The 20,578-nt window shown below is 40.8% G+C and overlaps 1 protein-coding gene across 1 annotated transcript in view; it reads left to right on the top strand.

The window, feature by feature from the left end:
- The window catches only part of LOC117499740 (ryanodine receptor 2-like), an 86,460-nt gene that overhangs the window by 41,753 nt on the left and 24,129 nt on the right, over nucleotides 1-20,578 (top strand). Inside the window, 31 exon segments of the mRNA XM_034152334.1 lie at nucleotides 238-373; nucleotides 1,577-1,763; nucleotides 2,436-2,544; nucleotides 3,665-3,785; nucleotides 4,036-4,205; nucleotides 5,725-5,945; nucleotides 6,491-6,581; nucleotides 6,668-6,808; nucleotides 8,247-8,410; nucleotides 8,850-8,928; nucleotides 9,152-9,241; nucleotides 9,496-9,633; nucleotides 9,824-9,901; nucleotides 11,197-11,272; nucleotides 11,413-11,536; nucleotides 12,426-12,541; nucleotides 12,914-12,978; nucleotides 13,745-13,866; nucleotides 14,121-14,170; nucleotides 14,362-14,422; nucleotides 15,274-15,521; nucleotides 15,878-15,959; nucleotides 16,236-16,366; nucleotides 16,586-16,906; nucleotides 16,989-17,226; nucleotides 17,575-17,662; nucleotides 17,778-17,873; nucleotides 17,957-18,118; nucleotides 18,973-19,026; nucleotides 19,903-20,047; nucleotides 20,290-20,312. Of these exon segments, the coding sequence (XP_034008225.1) occupies nucleotides 238-373; nucleotides 1,577-1,763; nucleotides 2,436-2,544; nucleotides 3,665-3,785; nucleotides 4,036-4,205; nucleotides 5,725-5,945; nucleotides 6,491-6,581; nucleotides 6,668-6,808; nucleotides 8,247-8,410; nucleotides 8,850-8,928; nucleotides 9,152-9,241; nucleotides 9,496-9,633; nucleotides 9,824-9,901; nucleotides 11,197-11,272; nucleotides 11,413-11,536; nucleotides 12,426-12,541; nucleotides 12,914-12,978; nucleotides 13,745-13,866; nucleotides 14,121-14,170; nucleotides 14,362-14,422; nucleotides 15,274-15,521; nucleotides 15,878-15,959; nucleotides 16,236-16,366; nucleotides 16,586-16,906; nucleotides 16,989-17,226; nucleotides 17,575-17,662; nucleotides 17,778-17,873; nucleotides 17,957-18,118; nucleotides 18,973-19,026; nucleotides 19,903-20,047; nucleotides 20,290-20,312 (3,927 nt within the window).

Genomic DNA, 20,578 nt, shown 5'->3' with positions numbered 1-20,578 from the left:
TCATGTTGTTTTTATAGGCAATAATTTAAGCTTTGTTAGTTCCAGGTTTAATATGTTTCAATACGTTTTGCAATAAACATTGAACCAGTCCGGCCCTCGACGAGTACCGATTTTTAAATTTTTTCCCACTGTATTTCAGTTTGACACCCCTGGTCTAGGAAATCTTAGTTTTCTGTGCTGTACCATATTATTTGTCAAGTCGCTGCAATGACCATGTTTGTGTAATCTGCTTTCCAGGTGGTCCAGTACCTCGCTGGCTGTGGTCTCCGGAGCTGTCCGATGCTAGTAGCTAAAGGCTACCCTGACATCGGGTGGAACCCTGTGGAGGGCGAGCGATACCTGGACTTTCTGCGTTTTGCAGTCTTCTGCAATGGTAACCTGTTAGTTCTACCAATAGTTTTTAGAAAACATCCTGAGATGGTTAATATGACATTTATGATACATTTGTCCAGTCAGTTTATCATTGAGAAAGTAACTAATTGTATAAGCTTTATTTTCCCCTTACCCTAGAGTAAATCGTTGGCTCGAATATTATTTTTGAGCATTTGTCGTTCAAGTGATTTTATTTTGGCAGTCCAATTTCAACTATAATTCATGTCTTTAAATAACACAATAACTATCGTGGATATTTGTTTTTGGCTATTGCTTTTCTCGCACTGAAGCAAAGTTGAAAAAGCACAAGAGGCTGTTTGCAGAGGTAATTACCTCTGTTTTTTCTACCATTGATTTTTGTCTTGCTCTGCAGCAGTGCCCTGAAGGCATCAGTTCAAATTGTCCTTGAGGGTGTTGACAGTTAACCCAACGTTGCATTGGTTTTTCCACACCAAGTGATTTCAGCTGTACCACTTCAGTCTATAAGCTGTGCATATATTGATCAGGGTATCATTATTCTAATGATCCTCTTGGTGTGTTTTCAGTTTAATGATTTCCTTTCCTATAAAATCAATTACTCTGTCAGAATTTTGTCAAACAAATACCCTACCACCTCGAATTTAAATGTGCCCCCAGCCTACCTGTTCATTTCATTTTCATTTAATCGTTTATTTGAACCGGGACAATGCACATTGATGAACACTTTAAAACAAAATAATGCTTACAAGTGTAAATGAGCCGGATTTGAGCTTTGAGCTAATTTCCATCCGCAGTCCCGTCACATACAACATAAGAACATGACATTTATATACATAGCAAAAATAAATACATGATATGCAGGAAGAGCAAGAGCAGCATACACAAGCATTTACCACATGGCAGTACAATGTAGCAGCAACGACATATAAAGTGCAAGAGAAGATACCCCTGTGTTAAAGTGCATTTAGCGGTGATTGCACGTCTGGTTGTTTCTCAACCATTCTTTAAGTTGACCTTTAAAACTATTGAGAGTGGGACAATCCCGTATCTCAGTTGGGAGGCTATTCCAAAATGAGCTGCCTTTAATGGAGAGTACATTTTGTCCAAAAGTTGTCTGTCTACGGTGGACTTCACAGTCTCCTCTGGTTTCTGACCTAGTGCAGCGTCCAGTGTGTTTTCTGTGGATGAATTTTGAGTTTTGTCTTGTGTGTTTCTGAAACCACAGGTGAGAGTGTAGAGGAGAATGCTTACCTGGTGTTGAGGCTGCTGATTCGTCGGCCCGAGTGTTTTGGCCCCGCCCTGCGAGGGGACGGGGGAAACGGCCTCCTATCAGCAATGGAGGAAGCCATCAGGATCTCAGAGGACCCTTCCATGGACGGAGCTTGCACCACCTACCAGTCCAACAGAGCACTGTTAGTAGTACTCCAAAGGATTTTTTGTCCCAATTGATCCAAACTGGGTATCACCAATTTGATAATGCTGCGTGCAAAACAAATGAGATTCTGTCAATTTGTTTAATGGTGTACCTAATGGTGTCTAATGTATACTTTACTGTTTTGAAAAATCTGCAGTAGAAAGGACCACGGACAGTTTAACTGCATCACATTTGATTTGTAAATGATTAACAGCATTGAAAGCCACCAAAGTGTAGTGAAATATTGTATTGGGTATAAGCCTATTCAGCACTGTTGTTATGCCCTATGATAATAAGCGAGTCATTTCCTCTCAGGCTTTTTGGAGCATTTCTTGGCTGGAATGCAGCTTCTGTGTTCAGCCAGCCTTCCCTTGATAAATACAGGTTAAATAGGCTAACAACAACAATGGAACAGTTTAATGACACTGATTATTATTATAATGCGATGTTCAAGATTTATTTGGGTTGGGAGCGGACATCTGCTCCTTTTTCTTTTGTAAATGTAAGAATTTTGAATAAATATGAATGTCATTGGAAATTAGGAGAAAAGATCTTATCTCGCTAATGGGCTGCTTTATTTAGGGATAATCAATCATAACGCAATGATGATTTATGATTTAGTTCAGTTTTTGGACAAGCTTTTGACCGTTATGATTCTTCCCACCAACAGAGATGTTGTCCAGGACAATAATGATGACCTCATTCACATGGGGCACGCCATCATGACCTTCTACTCTGCCCTCATCGACTTGCTGGGCCGCTGTGCTCCAGAGATGCATGTGAGTGCTTTTCCACATCAATATCTGCAGATGTCGCAAACAATAAAGCCTAATGGAAAAAGTCTGCAAACTACCTTTCCAATAATGAGCCAGAACAAATCAAACAAACACAAGAAGAATCCGTTTATGCTTTTACCTAGGGCCAAATTCCTGACTGAAACAATGTTCTTTTTGCTCAATGATGCATCTGATAAAACTCCATAACATTAGTTGTACCATACCAGTGTTTCCGCCAGACCAGGGCTGAGAGGGCATCGACCCCGAGAGCGGGGTTTTGAATTGAGCCGTCCCTTATAGATACTATCTCTTTACGTATTAGTGACGGGAATTCCGTCTCTTTCGGCTCCTAAACGGCTCTTCATGTTACCACAGTTTACCACGGAGCCTCAGTTTTGTCGCTGCGAGGCTCCGACACTCGCAGTTCACGCGCGTGCTCCACTAGCACCCCCCCGCCAAGGCTCACCGGCAGTACACTTTCCGTCACAGGAACACGCTTTGCTGGCGGCGAAAATAATCCCACCAGACTCCTTTGCCCCTCCAACAGAGGGGTGTCCTTTTTCCTTTTCGTCATTTCAAGTGATAAAAACTCTCAATCTTCTCTCGAATTATTATCCAATTATTTTGGACGCCCTCGGCTGACGTCAAATGACGGCAAGACGCCCCCCTGGCGGAAACGCTGTACCATACTGTATTCTTCAACACATTATGTCATTTTGTTTCCTTATATCTATTACAGTGTCATTGAGGACACACAAGGGAGACGAGGACATTTTTTGCGTTTAAAAAACAAAACAAAAGCTATCCAAAATGCTTTGAGAGGTTTTGGAAAATGTATTAAAACATTTAGAAGTTAACAAAAAGCAAATAAATGTAAATAGTAAGACTCATTTTAAGGTTACACTTGGAAGAAATATATCAGCAAGATTTAATATACAAAGTAACTCAACAATAGGAAGATGTCCCTTATATTTCATAGAGCCAGTGTACTTCCATGCACTGGCTGTACAATATATGTACATCAAAATATTCTTTATTTTATTACGGTATCATCATGAGAATCCCTCTTTAAGCTGCAAACAGCTGACCACTTTCAATGTTTTCTTCTGAATTGTTGATCCAGTTGATTCAAGGAGGCAAAGGAGAAGCTATCCGCATTCGAGCCATCCTGAGGTCGCTCATCCCCATTCAGGATCTCGAAGGAGTCATCAGCATCGCCTTTCAGTTCCCCTCTGTGTCTAAAGGTCAAATCAGCCAGTTTTGCATCACTACAGTCAATTCATCTTGTATAAAACAGAAACCGGACTTGTCTAAAATCAATGCCTATTCAAATCAGATTGTATTGATTTATTATTAACTCCTTAGTCATTGGGGACACAGTTTGACTTTCCTGTCTGGATAAGAGATCCGCACACATGGCATGCTATAGATACATTTACATGCAACCATTTATAAATATGTCTATATGTCTTTACTTTGTGTTTGTTTGTGCAGATGGTCTGGTGGTTGATCCTGACCTATCCACAGTGTTCTGCCCAGACCACAAGGCAGCTATGGTTCTGTTCCTGGACCGGGTGTATGGCATTGAGAACCAGAATTTTCTTCTCCACCTGCTAGAAGTGGGCTTCCTTCCTGACCTTCAGGCAGCCGTCTGCCTTGACACTGTGAGCTCACAGCATTGCATCTTGTTGACCTGTTCAACCTGTTTACAGATCCAGTAGTGTAGAGTTGTAGGTGTGACCTGTGACTTTAGAATTGCATATTAAAAAAAGAATCCACTTTTTTCCCACTGTCCCTATCGCACCATATCGAACATTACTGTGATTGTCTGGTAACGGGACCTGAATGATCAACTACACTGACTTACTGAGTACTAGTTGTTTCAACTTGCGTAAATGTAATTCTCTAAGACCGGGGTGTCAAACTCAAATACACAGTAGGCCAAAATAAAAGAATCGGTACTAGTCGAGGGCCGGACTGGTTCAATGTTTATTGCAAAACGTATTGAAATTAACTTATTGCACATATTAAACCTGGAACTAACAAAGCTTCAATTATTGCCTATAAAAACAACATTAAATAATCAGTTGCATTCATTTCTTATGGCTCGTATCGGCAGCTTTTCCGGAGTCATTTCTTATGATTGCATTTTTCCACAGGCCAACAACAGCTTCAAAAAAACTATTCCCCTCAAAGAAAAAACCAAACATGCCCTGTTGTCGCAAGAAAAAAAGTGCAGAAGGAAACATCCATTGAAACTCAGTTTGCTGCTCTGTGATGCTAGTTCAAGCCAGATACTTGGCATCTCATCAAGGTTTGGGGTCAGGCTCTGAGCGGAGGAAATCCTCAGGATGGAGTGAAGGCTCTAAGATGTCGGTACCACTTTACAATAAGACTACCCTTATAAAGGGTTTATGAATAGTTTGTAATTCATTTATTAATTAGGTTGTGAACACTTTATAAATCCTTAATAAGCTTTTATAAGACAAGAGATAAACAGGTGGCTTGGTGGCCGGTGGCTTGCCAAATAGTGAGCCCACATTTATCTGTACTGCTAAGCCTTATTAGAAATGGTAGTAACTCATAATACATGGGAATGTGTTTTACACTTTACAATAAGGCTCCCTTTTGGCAACTATAAATGTTAGTAACTCATTCATAAATGGTCATAAAGAGATGTCAAGAAACATCAAGATGGATGGGGGGAGAATCAACTCAGTGAACACCAGATACCAAGGATGTTGGCTGATGAAGAAGACAAAGTAAGCTAGGTAGCCAATATAAGGCTTAGTCATCTTGCCAAATAGTGAGCCTGTGTCGATGTATGAAAACTATTTTAGAACTGGTTTATAAATGGTTCTCAATGATTCATAAAGTGTTTACAACCTAATTAATAACCTAATTATAAACCCTTTATGAATCCTTTATTAGGGTAGTCTTATTGTAAAGTGGTACCAAGATGTCTACTAATGATCTGGATAATATTTTTGTAATACTATTCTTCCCTACTGAGAAGTATCTTTTTCAGCTTAAATCTTCACATATTTCCATTTCAATCTGATGAGACATACATGCATCAGTGATCATGGTCCCTGTTTCTTTTTGTAATCTCCTAACTCCATTTTGTCTGTTTGGATCCACTAATTAAGACTCTCTAAATGTACTCTCTATTTTCCATTGCAGGCTGACTTGGGATCCACTGATATGGCCCTGGCCCTGAACAGATACTTGTGTACAACTGTGCTCCCCCTGCTCACCAAATGTTCAGCTCTCTTCTGTCCATTAGAGGACCATGCTTTGCTGGTGGATTCTCTCATCCAGGCAATCTACGGCCTCTCCAGGGCTCTCAGCCTCACCAAGGCTCAGAGAGACACTATTGAAGAGTGTCTGTTGGCCGTGTGCAGGTAGTGCTTCTAGGATATGATAAAGTAACCTAGAGTTAGGGTCCTGTCTTCCCTTGGTTATTTCTGCAAGGAGTTGTTGCTGTCTGCAAGTTGCTAAAAGCTTTTATATGGGATGCTAAAATGTAGATTGTGAAAGCTCTTATCTTCTGTAATACCATTTTTAATACAAGAATTATTGCACCATTTGTTATTGTATCCATTGACCTGGCTTTGTTTTTTCTGTTTGACCAAATGATATGTTGTGAAGAGAACGAGAGAGCAGCAGATTATTGCTAATTGATGCAGACACATCAGTGCACTGTTTGTCCCGCTCATTATATTTGATGAATCACTGAAACGCCTTTTTTTGCCCAATTCAGATGTAATTAACCAAAGTCAATCAAAATGTTGAATTAATTGCATATTGCCCATGGCATCTTCTCAATTATATGTGACATCTTTCTGAGACATGATATTCAGTCAAAACTGATCATACATCATTCCCCTGGTAATATGTGATGTGTATCTGCTCATATGACTAATTCTTCATTCATCTGTGTCCTCAGTAAACTCCAACCATCTATGATGCAGCCTCTCCTTCGACGCCTTGTCTTCGATGTTCCCCATCTCACAGACGACAGCAAAATGCCACTAAAGGTGAATATAAAAATATCAGTTCACGACAGTAGAGCAGAAAAAAAATTGGTTCACCTTGATAAATTATACATTTTATGATCCACCAGCTCTTGACCAGTCACTACGAGCAGAGGTGGAAGTACTACTCTCTGGCTGCAGGGCAGGGTGAGCAGGCTCTGGCCTCTGGAGAGGAGCTCCACCTGTCGAGAAAGTTGTTCTGGGGCGTGTTTAAGGCCTTGGCAAAGAAGGTAATCCATTTTGAATACATGCGGCAATCTCAAAATTACTATTATTTATAATTCTTCTTTTTTTTGTGGCGAACCAAAAGAGTTGCAGAAAATGAATTAATATTACATTTTTTTTAACAGCCCTTAATTTATCTTTTCTTCTTTGAATTCTCCTCAAATCGTATTTCCGAAGAGATATCAGAATCTTTATTTGATTTTCGTCTCTAAGAACCTGAGTGGAGGAAGATAAACCCACTTGTGATTACGAGTACATTTTTTTACATCCTAGTATAAAACCCTCCATCCTTGAACAGAGTTGGTTGAAATGTGAGAGACGTAAGCAATAACTGAACCTTTCCTCAGTTGACATGTACCAGCATATTTCTGAAATGATCGTTACGTGATGGATTGAGAACATCGATACATAAAAGATTCAAGCTCAAAGGATCATTCCAGTCCCACTGGAGACTTGCATTAAAAATCCTTGAAGTTCAGTTTGCAAAGAAGACTCTCTACAGAGTGTGTAGTGTAGCTTAGGTGCACAGTATTTCTGTATCCCTATTTATTGTACAACACTTGATTTGCAGCTAGATGTTTTTTTCAGCTGAAGTATTTCTTCACGAAGGCTAGGTCTTTGTATCTGAAATAAAAATCCAATGTGTCATTAAATTAATTAAATAAACTGGTTCCCTTAGCTGAAAAGTGTTCTGTTTGTGAAATCCAGACACATGCTCAAAGCAAGAAAACATTGTTGTTGTTGCAGAAAGCAGCAAAAACCAAGGCTTAACCAATATCAACCAAATGTAAAGTTGCAGTGCGAGCAGCGTTTCCGCCAGGGGGGCGTCTTGCAGTCATTTGACGCCCTTATTCAGCTCGGAATGCCCTGAACTCGAGCCGTGGGCGTCCAAAAAAATTAATAATTCGAGAGAAGATCGGGAATTTTTATCGCTTGAAATGACGAAAAGGACATCCCTCTGTTGGAGGGGCAAAGGAGTCTGGTGGGATTCTTTTCGGAGTATTGAAGATCGTTTCCCCGACATCGGCGGTGCCTGCCACAGCACAACACGGAACGTGCGCGATTTGGACGCGATGAGGGGGCGGGGGGGGGGTGCTAGTGGAGCACGCGCGTGAACTGCGAGCGCCGGAGCCACGAAGAGCCGTTTGGGAGCCAAAACAGCCGGCGCTTTAAGAGAGCCAAGTCAAATGATCCGGCTCACTTACGTAAAGAGATAGTATCTATAAGGGACGGCTCAATTAAAAATGCCCCCCCCCCCATTTATTTATTTTTTTACAAATATTGGAACAGGAGGACATCTTTTCGGAAATGCCCCTGTACTATACAGTATATCTCATTAAAACTGTACCATTTTGTTGCCCATCTCCCCCGAACACTGTCCCATTGTGTCTTTATCTTTTCTTCCTCCTACAATATGTATCCTATCTTTCTCTAACTCTACAGCCCTATGAGCCTCAGTTATTCGGGCTGTGTGTCCAGTGCCTAGCTGCCGTGTCCATGGCTCTTCCTCCTGACCACATGGACTCAAGCTGTGTGTCGGATACAGAGAGAAAAACCTCAATGGACACAGAAGGACACTTTGACCCCCAGCCTGTAGATACCTTAAGGTAAGATACTGACCAGAGATATTTATTGATAACAGATAAAGAATAGCACCTTTTGATTTTCAATGACTTGTTCTGCTCTAGGAAATATGTAAAGAGAATATACTTTAAACAGCATTGGGCTCAACAATTGACCCATTTGTTAACAATATTTCAGGAGATGCAATACTTGTTGAAGTGTATGTCAATATACCATTTTAATTTAAATGTCTGGCTGCTGAGATATCGTTGCATGCACATCATATTGGACACAGAAAATATGCTTCCAAAAAACTGAGCAAAATCATTAAAGAACTATTTTTTTATTAAATGAAAATACTGCTGTGCAAATGATAATGTATCTTCATGCTCAAAGAACATCTTTCCAATAATAATGCACAGTTATATCTAAATGTGTTACTGTAGGATACATGATGTGTTTTTTTTGTTTCCCCTGCACTAGCGTGTCAGTGCCAGAAAGACTGGAGTTTGTTGTGAATAAGTACGCGGAGCACACTCATGAGAAGTGGTCACTGGACAAGGTAACATCTGAATATATTTGTTCAAATCCGAACGGCCGGTTTACGTTGACAAAGTAAAGTTGATGTATGATATCCTGGTGGTGACTGAACCACTTAGGAATATATTTACATGACAATATGTCTGCTTCACAGTGTCAACACCATGTCTGTGTTGTAATTTATTGATGCCTGCATATTTTCTTATGTGTACTTTTACACTGAATCAGTATGTTATCTCTTTCAGTTTGCCAACGGCTGGGTTCACGGGGAGCAGCAATGTGAGAACACCAAGGTTCACCCTCGCCTCAAGCCATACAGGGCTCTGGCTGAGAAGGTAGAGTAAGAAGTCCAAAAATACAACAAAGTAAAGCAGTGAAGTAAGAACACCCCTCGGCGCAATCATAGCCAATGTACTGTGTGTAATATAAAATATGAAATGCATTGGTTTTTGGGGTATTGAGCTTACAACAGTTTTTGAAATAATAAAATACAGTAGTTTGAAATAGTTTTTCCATTATCTGCTGTCCTTCAATGACCTACTAAGTTCAGTTTTTTATAAGGGTATATTGATATTTCCGAGTTTTCTAGGAAAAGGAGGCGTACCGCTGGGCCATTAAAGAAACCATAAAGAGTATGCTGGCCTTTGGATGGACTATAGAGAGAACCAAAGAAGGAGAAGCATTCGGCACGCATACCGTTACACGCAGAGTATCTCAGTCTGGACAGGTACTCAAAAGGCCACATTCACACAGCCTTAGGGCGCCATACGTCTGTTCTATTAAAATGTACGTCTTTCCCCACCAAACACTTCCCCCACTGCATTTCCTACTAATTTCTTTTTTTGTTTAAAGTGTTCAGCCACTTTGATTTTACATTTTTTTAATTCAAGAGTTGACAAACAATGGTTGTCTCTTAGCTTTCTTTTGAAGGAGCATCAACCTTCAGCCCTAAACCAATGGACATGAGCAGCATCACCTTATCATGGGACCAGTGTGTGAGTAATTCTGCCTTATTTAGCATTAAAGTAGTTAAAACCTTTGTTCTACTTGAATCTTGACACCAGATCAGTAGAGCTAGTAGCACGCCTGTTACCAATGTTGTTCTATATAAGGCAAATACATGATACTAAATGCTTACAAAATATAGGATCATAATTGTGAGTGGTCAGATGTAAGTGGCTTAAGTCTGTGCAGTTATAGACTAACGGAACAGACATACATTTCTTTTAAAACAACTCAGTGACACAAATTTCAGTGCCTGAAAAATGAAGTCTCCTTAAAAAGATAAATCCTCTCCCATTGGCTACATGTTAGAGTGCTGTGTAATTGTATTTTGGATACTGGACCCATTTTCTTTGATGCATTTCCTTGCCAAAAGTAGTTTCCTTGTTGGAGATCTATTAGGATACTGTCTGCTACTTTATCCCTTATGTTGTGTTCGGGTCTCCCGTGACCCGTTTCAAGTTAAAATGATATAATAACTACGCTCTAGTTTCTTTTATCGGATTAAGGCTTCATGATATCCTCCACAACAGCTATATAAACACTACAAAACAGATTTTGACAATTTGAGCCAAGTCTGAAGGTCTCTAAAAAAGTGTATAATTTGGTGTTCGGGTCTGGGGAGACCCAGCAGAATTGTTTTGGGTGACTCGAGGTCAAATTTGGCCCAATCAAGATTCATCTTTGACTTTAGACACCCCTCCCCCACCCCCTTCATCAACTGTAACAATAATTTTTCGCAACATGCGCCTGGTCTCCCCTCCCTCTGGCCCCCTCCCCCCATGGAAACTCGACCTTTCTCAAAGAATATGTACACTAACACTTGAACCTGAACACATTATGCACGTGTGCAATATGTGGTGTAATGTGTTTTGGGCCATAACATTAAATTACAACAGGATTGTACGGTTATGAATGCATTATAAGTTAGTTATGATGTAGTTAAAACAATATTGGATGATAGTCATTTTTTTTTTGTGTTTTGGACTGAGATAAATCATGGGTCAAAATTGACCCGCGAACACCATGAACGGTAACAGCTTTTGAACACAACACAAGGGTTAAAGGAGTTATAGTTCATTTTTTGTGTTTTTATTTACATGTCTTATTAGTGAGTTTTATATATTTATGAAATAAAGCGGATTGGGAGGAGCTGATATATTTGGTCGGAATTTATACTTGCCATGCTTCTGTAATTCTAGCAAACTTGTTTTTACAAATGTTGTGATAAAACTTGTGTTGCAAAGATAGAGTAAATAGATGGAACTCTTTTCTTTTGTTCCTATAGGCTATGGCTTTACAGTTGGCTGAAAACTACCACAATGCCTGGGCTAAGAAGAAGAAATTAGAGCTGGAGAGCAAAGGTACCACACCACGGTGTCAACCACTGTTTTATGATATTTCTATGATGCGTCCTGTTTCTATTTCTACAAGTCGTGTTCCCACAGGGGCCACAGAACTGTTAGCAACAGTTTTAATATATTTGACCAATGTCTGTTTTCAGGAGGAGGAAACCATCCAATGCTTGTACCCTATGATACTCTAACAGCCAAGGAGAAGACCAAATTCAGAGAAAGAGCGCAGAATGCTCTCAAGTTCCTTCAGCTTAACGGCTATAATGTGTGGAGGTGCGTAAAGAAGGAGCTTTCTTTGCTAAAGGCCAATGTAATATAGCATGAAAGATATATAACTAGGGATGCTTCGATCGCCAATTTTGGGACCGATCGCCGGAATCAGGGCCTATGGGGATCTTCCATTTAAAGTGATGTTTAAAACTCAGTTAATGGGGCTCATTCACTGGCGCTTCCACAAACAACAACCAACATAATTATTACATTCAAATTAAGTACATTATTCAAGTTCACATTAACTTTGGATAATAACACAGGAGAAATTAGCAGAAGCCTCTCTTTTCCTCTCTCCCCCTCTCTCTCTCTCCTGACAGCCTGTCAGTATCTCATGCAGCTCACTGATCCAGTAATGAGTGACCCGACAGTGAAGAATACATATATTTATAACTGGTTTAGCTTGTTCCAGAGGTAGATAAAATAGCTAAGTGTGTTAGGTCTAACTCTTAGTGTGTGTTTTGTTCCGCTCACCGGTCCGTCACAGCGGGCGGAGCTGCAGGATTTCTGCTTCACACACACGTTGCATACCGCTATTTTATTGTCTTTTTCGGACACCTTAAAATACTGCCAGAACGGTGAAGCCATTTTGGCGAGCTTGTTTTGCCGCGCACAGAGAAAAGTGTCATGTATTTTACGTCATCATTTTACGTCATGTGATCGGCTCTCGCGATCGGCATTTTTAGAGAGCACCGATCGATCGGCAGAGAATGAGTATCGGCCAATATCGATCGGAGCATCCCTATGTATAACCCATCTTCATTTCACACTGGTGCAGAGGCAATTTTAGAAATTCGAAAATTCATAGTCCAGATTATACATTAATGTCAGAGCTTATTGGCTTCCAGCAGCAGTGTTTCATTACCCCTGTATGATTTCACCGCCTCTACAGGGATCGGAAGACAGCCGAGATGGACTTTCCAGCCATAGCCAACTGCTTTGGCTTCACTCTCCTTCAGCGGCTGCTGGCTCACACTGAGGAGGCCCAGGAGCATGTGTTGGAGCTGGGTATGATGATCATTTCACTTATTGGAAATGTAACGTCCAATAATACATCCCAAAGATATGAATATCTTATGTAGATGACGCTTCAATGTTTTTGAACATATTAGTGAGCCTTGAGTCTGGGACTTGAATTCTTCACATTTGATCAATATTGAGTCTTGAGTCGACATTCAGCAAGTCTGCCTCAGGGTGGATTTGATGTAAACCATCACTAATAGCCCACAGCATGCCTGGGTATGTGAACTTGTCTGTCTTACGTGAGAATTACACAGAAACACTTTTATTATTAATACGTTACTATTGTGTATCTTGTACCATGGTAGATGTCTTTGATCAAATATTTCATTGTGTTTTTCTTTCCAGAGGTGATGCAAGCCAGAGGACAGATGTCTAAAGGAGAGAGAGCTGCACACCAGCAGCCAATTCATTTTTTCCCCAAGGTTTGCATCAGATCAATTACATATCTGAACAGTCCTAATCCATATCAGTCTGATATGAAATCCCTGGCATTGACTTTCAAGGCCATTTTCGTTCCCCCTCCTTTTTCTTATTTGATTTACGTCATCTAATTAGTTTTGTTAGACGGTTGCCATGGGAAACCCCTCTTAAGTAAAACCCTTTGTGGCTGTGTAATTTATTTAGCCATTTTGGAAATCCTTGTGGGCGTGTCGATTGCCATCAGGAAATTGATTAAAGCTTCCCACTCTGTTCTGCCCCTAAGGAGGCAGCGAATGAAAAGGGTTTATTTCTTCATTGATGGGACCCACTGAGTTGGACGCAGTCAGCCGATACCATGAACAGTCATGCCTCAGATCTCTACACCCCACACCTCCCACTCAACCACACACTCCACGCACATCCCTGCCTGTCTGCCTGTCCATCTGTCCGTCTGTAAATAGTCAGTGCTTCATATGAAGAGCTAATAGATGCCAAATGTTCAGCTCTTTCCCCCACAGGTCCTTATCGGGACTAATTATAACACATTCATGTTGTTATAGACACTGCAAAGACCCAAAACCTTATTTGAAACACTAATCATGATGACAAGACAATTTCATTGGATGCATTAAGGGAAATATGTTACTAACAAGTGACAATCAAGAGTTATCTACTTGATTTAATGGTACTTATACTTCAAATGATGTATCTTTTGAGTAAGTTCTCTCTTTACTGTACTGATGATATGGCTACTACTCCATTCAACAGGTTATCCTTCCTCTCTTGGAACAATATGTGAAGAGCCATCGTCCATACTTCCTGCCCACTTCTCACTGCTCAAGTGGGAATAAAAGCCATGCATCAAAAAAGGAAAAGGAGATGATTGCAAGGTATGTGTTAACCCCCAACAAATATCATGGTATGCTGATTTCACTATACGTTTTTTTAAATGCTGTTACACATCATATTGTATAAGGACAATTCCTCAGAACTGTTCTGTCAAATACTTTAAAAAGTGTAATTATGTCTTTTCTTTATCAGTGTTTATTTAAATGTAAAAGCCTCATTCTTCTGATTTTGTGTCCTGCAATTACTTTCCCACTCCTCTCCTCATCACTGCCTTTGTCCTTCTCCTCACATCCAGCCTCTTTTGTAAGCTTGCAGCTCTAGTAAGACACAGGATCTCCCTCTTTGGTAAGGATGGTGTGGAAATGAAGCTCAATCACTTGTTCTCTTGTTAGTGTCCTTGGTTTGCTCCTTAATATGTTATTATATGAGATTCATCTAATTCCTTGTGTGTTTATGCATGTTCTGTATTTGACTCTATTTGTCTGTGTGTGAGGACATTGTGGATTAAGTGTGTATGTGTGTGTGTGTTTTGCCAGGAAACGAAGCGTCGTCAGTTGCAAGCTGCCTCCATGTTTTGGCTCAGACTCTGGATGCCAGGTATAGCTAGATGGCACTATCGTCACACTCTGCCTGAACCGATCCCCTCGCTCTGCCTGCGGTCACATCAGTGTCACACCACCATGTCTGAGGATGAGATGACTGGTGTAATTGAGCCACTGATACACTGATGCTATCTAATTGTGGTTGATATCACTTTTACTCCCTGAGGACACTGCCTCTGAAGCATGACCCTAAAGTAGAATCTCGGCTCGGCAGACATTGATGTCTCTTAGACTTGTCTGCTGGATGGATTAGCAACTGATTTAATCCACTTAACTGTGTTTTATTAAAGCTTGTAAAAGAGACACTGCATGATGCCTTTTTTAACTGTTTCATTATCTCCATATCATTTCTTATTGTTCTATTTTGAAGTAGGCAATCACATGTTTTGTATCCCTTATTTGTACATGTATACCTTAAAGGTAGGGTAGGTAAGAATGGAGAAACCAGCTCGAGTGCGCTAGAATTTGAAAGTACGCAGCCGTAAAAAATCTGCCCCTTCCTTCAGACTTCCTTACAGAGCCTCTCCTCCAACACACACGAACGCACACATGACCAATGAGGACACGAGATAAGTTTGTGCACGAGATGGAAGGCTGACCGGCATCCAGTTATTTTAGTCGGGCCGGCTCAGATGATTGGTCGTGCTTTTTACAGCACCACGGCTTCCACAGATGACATTTTGTTCATGTATTTATTGTCAAAGCATTTAATATATTCATTGCTATCGGGATGTTAAGAGCATTCCATGGAATATAACAAAAAGTGTTTCTGAAGTGAATTACCTACCCCACCTTTAATGCAGTTTACCACTAAACTAACAGCCATTTTCCACCCTTTGGCCCTAGAGCGTTGATGAAGTCAGCCCCAGAGTTTATCCAAGCATCCCTGCATTCATTCTTTGAGGCAGCCGCAGCTGATCTGGAGATGACGGTGGAAAACCTCTCTGTGACCTTGGTCTGTTTGCCTCAGAGTCGGAGTCAACAGGCTAGAGGAGTTGCCAAGGTTCTCAGCTTCACAACCTCCGTTCTCCTGCCCACCCTCACCTCCCTCTTTCAGCATCTTGGCAACCAACACTTTGGAGTGCTCCTCCTGGGTGAGGGGCGACTTTGATACATTTTACATCCTCGAATGCACCCTTGGATACACAATTACAAATACAGCTTGATAACATACCTTCACAATAGTACATAAACACACTCTAGCACATGGTTCTTCAGTAGTTCGTACATTTGTTAAGGAGCTGGATGAACATTCCACCACATTTTTGAAACCAGCTCCTCGAGTGTCTCAGTTATAGCCATAGAGCAGCAGGAGCATATTGTCAACATCACTGATATCCTGACCTTCCAGGAATCATTCATTATCTGCAGCCATCCAGCTACTAGTCTATCTCTCTGTTTGCACGCTATCAGCTTTCCTACTCACTGTCCTTGGATGTTGTCTTTCCAGTGGGGAGTATCCAGGTGTACTGTTACAGGATCCTCAACAGCCTCCACTCTCTTGGCACCAGCAGCAGCATCTACATGGAGGGGTACTACCTTTATGGATATGTGATTCACAGTTTGTGATTTTGAAAAGAATGTCTTCCTGTAATCTGGTTTTCTCTCTTTTTTTTAACTCACATTTCATCAAGGCTATTGATTAATGTATAAGGGTCAAGTTAAGTGACCAACATTTCTGACCCTGAGATAAGAACTGAAAGTCTCTGGCAGATCACTTACATTAGCAAACCTACCCCACAGAGTTTGATTAGATTAGTACATTAGTCAGCCCCATGCCTCTGTCCTAACACAGTCTTCCTGTACAGGCAGAGGGCAGCAGCAGGGGCTTGTCTTGCAGCTCTGACTGGGACGTTTCCTGTTTGCTTCCTGGAGCCTTCTCTAAACCAAAACAACCCTTACTCCATCTACAACACCATGAGTGCCTCTGAGAGAGAAGGTAATAACCATTGTCATTTTTGTTACCTAATTATGATTAAATATGTGACTGAAGTGCCACAACATTCGTCAATTAATTAGTCACAGGACAAAGACTCAATACAAATGAACTAACCCTCCTGACACACTAATCAGTGTTCTCTGTTTAAACTTGAGTGCTCCAACCCCCATATCCTTACCCTGTTTTCTCAGCCTTATTTTCCATTTCTGTTTCTTTTAGACTTTGGGCTAGCAGATCAGGTGGAGGACATGTGTCCCTACCTGCCCTCTCTGGATCAGGCTCTGGAGGAGGTGGAGGATTTGGCTGCAGCTGGTGCTGGGGCTCGCCAGGCACAGTACATCCATGTCACTGAGGTCACTCTGCCTATGCTGTGCAACTACATGTCTCGTTGGTGGGACTGGGGCCCCGAGGGCCTGCCAGACAGCCCGATCTGCACCGCTGTCATTCCTCAACATGCTAGTGACCTTCTTGGCCACATCCTCCGTGTCATCCACAACCATGTCGGCTGTAGCCAGGGCGAGTGGATGAAACAGCTGGCAGGTATTATGGTCATATACATTACTCAGATGTTTTCTTTATTTCGGTTATAATTCCCAGTACTAACAGTTGCCATATCTTTCAGTTTTTTCCCAGCCGATTATATGCAAAGCCCACATTGAGCTGTTAAAGAGCCACTTCCTGCCACTGATGGAGAAGTTGAGAAAGAGGGCCGAATGTGTGCTGCTTGAGGAGGAGCAGATGAAAGCAGAATGGTGTGATACCTCTGAAGCAGAGTTACAGATACAGGAGAAGTTCACTGTGCTGGTGCGAGACCTCTACGCCTTTTATCCACTCCTCATCCCATTTGTGGATTCTAATCGGTAAGGCACTCTGCCAAGGAGCTCAGACGTGGAGAAGCAAGCTTATTTGTTTCGGCCAAAAGCTCCAGGAGAGTTATTACAAGATTCTTTAGAATCAATGGAGTGTAACTTTTTTTACTCTGATACATTGACACTAGGAGCACTGGTAATTAACCTCTGCCTTTTGTAGAAACCTTTTTGAAATGCACTTTTTCCATCAATGTTTGTGAAAAAACTTGTGGTAAATTGTAAAAATAAGATGGATGTTGTTGAGTGGTATTTGAAGATAATATTTCAGGCAAATGTTAACTCTTACTGGAATAAATTCCCTGATGATACTGCGATGTGTTTTGTTTTGTCTTGCCTCAGTGCCAGCTGGCTGAAAGAGCCAAACCCTGACGCTGAGCAGCTGTTCTGCATGGTGGCAGAGGTCTTTATATTCTGGGCCAAATCTCATGTGAGGATGACACATCGTGGTTTTTTATGTATTCCTCTCATGTCCATGCTATCCAAGTAAATATTCTACTCCATAAACCATGTCATCTTTCTTCCCCCTTTGTTTGCCACTACAGAATTTCAAATGGGAGGAACAGAACTTTGTGGTCCAAAATGAAATAAACAACTTGGCTTTCCTTGTCAACAACGACAAAATGTCCAAGGTCAGCCATGTTTGTTATTTGTACGGCAATCACCAAAAAGTTGTCAGTCAAGTCTCAAAGTTAATTAATCTTCATGGCTTTTTAATACACAGTTTGACCATGAGCAGAGGAAGGTGAAGAGGAAGGGGGATCGGTATTCCACACACACCTCTCTGATTGTGGCGTCCATGAAGAGACTGCTCCCTGTGGGACTCAGGGTTTGCTTTCCAAGTGACCACAGCCTCATCATGTTGGCTAAGAGCGGCTTCTCTCAGGTCAGTTGGAAATGTACGAGGATTAAGTGTAGCCTTCATGATGACAAAACCTTCCATGTACATCTGAGTGTATTTATAGAGAGGCGAAGTCCCGCCCATCTACTTCCGACCCATGGGACCTTATTTCGGAAATATGTATTGAAGTCAATGGAGAGAGAAAACGTATCTTTCGATCCCGTTTGAATTGTGCCACGAATTACACATATGATGTTTGTCAATCTTAACAAATCATTTCCATGTCAAAAAAGTCACAGTTTGTTGTAAAACGGTTGAAATATAAGACTATGAAAAATACGCAACTAGAAACACTACAAATCCCAGAATCCCGGTCCCGCATGCTGGCTCTTACGAACCGACTAACTCCCCTTGTGTGTATGTACAGCTCTCAACATGCCCAGACTTGTAGTGATTTTCACCTCGTTTAATACTTTTCGCCTCATTCTGAAAGAAAGAAGTGAAATGTGCCAACGTGACGGCCGTCTTGGTGTGTGGTGCGAGACGGGAGATGTAGGTCATTGAGCGGTTCACACAAAAAAAAGTGTTACTTCACAGTTTTACGACACATTTTTATTTTTTTTACGTGCAAAATTATCTTTTAAATTGACAAACATCATATGTGTAATTCGTGGCACAATTCAAACGGGATCGAAAGATAATCTTTCTCTCTCCATTGACTTCAATACATAGTTTTTCCGAAATAAGGTCCCATGGAGCTCCCCCGGAAAGGGAGGGACTTCATCTCTCTCTATGATAATCTGGAGTGTTGTAGGATCATGGTGGACGTGAGTGTCCTGTAATATAGATATGTGGTATGTAATGTATATTTCATGTTGGCCATTGTTTGCCTTTAACAGAAGAACACTGAAGATGAGATTCGAGAACGTGTTTTCAATGGCCTTCAGCGTCAGGTAACACTTTTTATTGTGTTCGTAACATTAATACAGTATTTCATTTTTTAAGATTATAAATTGTATTTCAACACATTTAGTTTTAGATTACAATATTTCTGCAGTATGAAATAAAATCCTTAAAGAAGGGTTTGTTGACTGATATGGTAAGTGGAATTCTTAAATAAATAACTCTTACCTAGCTATAGAAAAACTGCTTAGCATCTCTATTTCATCTTGGTTTAATTCATTCCTTTTTTGTTCTCTTCTTAAAGTATAATCAAAGTAAGTGTTTCCTACATTCTGGAGACACTCTGCATATTCGTCACCATGCCTGTGTACATGTGACTTTTAATTTGCAGAAGGCAGCAAGTATGTGGTAAATGAAATTGAAGAATGCTCTCTTCGCTTGCCAAATCAGGAACAAACATAGTATAATAATCTCATTACTCATTGCTCACCAGAGACATCACTGTGTCCCATACTCACTAAACTGTTAAAAATATGCGTGCATTATCCAGTTATTCACGAGTCAGTCATACATATGTTTATTCATGAGTCAGTGATGAACAAAAAACACACATCCTGCTCTCATTAGCATAATCAATCAAACTTTTAAACAGACATTTGATTATATTTTTGCACAGCATTAAGCCTTTTGTTGGTCATATGAAAAGTGACTGGGTTTCTTATTAATGTTTTTTAGTCTTTTATTTTCAAACCAAGCTCCCTTATTCTGTCTTCTGTTTGTTTTGCTCTGAATCCCCGTTTCTCATTGCTGAAGCATTTGTCACCCTCCAGCAGTCTTTCTAAAAATATGTGTAATTGAATGGCTGAAACACAAAAGAAGGAAAGAGAGTATAAAAGAAGCAATTTTGGGATGTTTTCTCTTTGCAGGTGTTAAACGGCTTGAGGCAGGAGTCCCTTTATGCAGATCCTCCAGGCCAGCAAGGAGCCATTACTGACGGCCAAAGGACTGTCGACAGGATTCTGGAAATAGCTCGAGTTCTTTATTACCTTGACCAGGTGAGCTTTTAAAGCAATACAACGAATTATCATTATCAGTACACATAAAGTATTTTTATTTCATTTTTTGCTTGCCAAAGTTTAAGTGATTCTCTTTTATAGCCTTTTTTATTTAGATTCTAGAGAAGACTTGTTAACTTGACACAGGTTTAAATAGTCAAATGAATGATGGCTGAATTCCATTTAGCTACTTTAGTTTCAGGGCAAGCCCCCAGGAAGTGCGCCGGACTCTGAGGAAAATATTCGTTGTGGCCAAACGGCGTTACTACCAGTGGCGGCTGGTGGAAAATATTTTAGGTGGGGCTGTGGAAATGGTGATCAAACAATACATTGGCATTTTTTTGAGAAAAGACCCCCTAAATTATGACTTCTGGTGATGTTAGAGGGGGGGAGGGGAGGGGGGGGTGACAATTTGAGGCTTAAAAATATGAGAAGACTGATCAATACCTCCATAACTTCAGTGTGGTTAGCTATGAATCTTCCAAAACTTCCAAACACCTTGTCCTGGACATAGTTTCTACAGCATAAACTGTGCTAACAAGCTGAG

This window comes from Trematomus bernacchii, unplaced genomic scaffold (genome assembly GCF_902827165.1).
Source record: "Trematomus bernacchii unplaced genomic scaffold, fTreBer1.1, whole genome shotgun sequence".
NCBI classification, from domain to species: domain Eukaryota; kingdom Metazoa; phylum Chordata; class Actinopteri; order Perciformes; family Nototheniidae; genus Trematomus; species Trematomus bernacchii.
The sequence above is the reverse complement of the archived record's forward strand: the minus strand, read 5'-3'. Positions and strand labels throughout refer to the sequence as shown.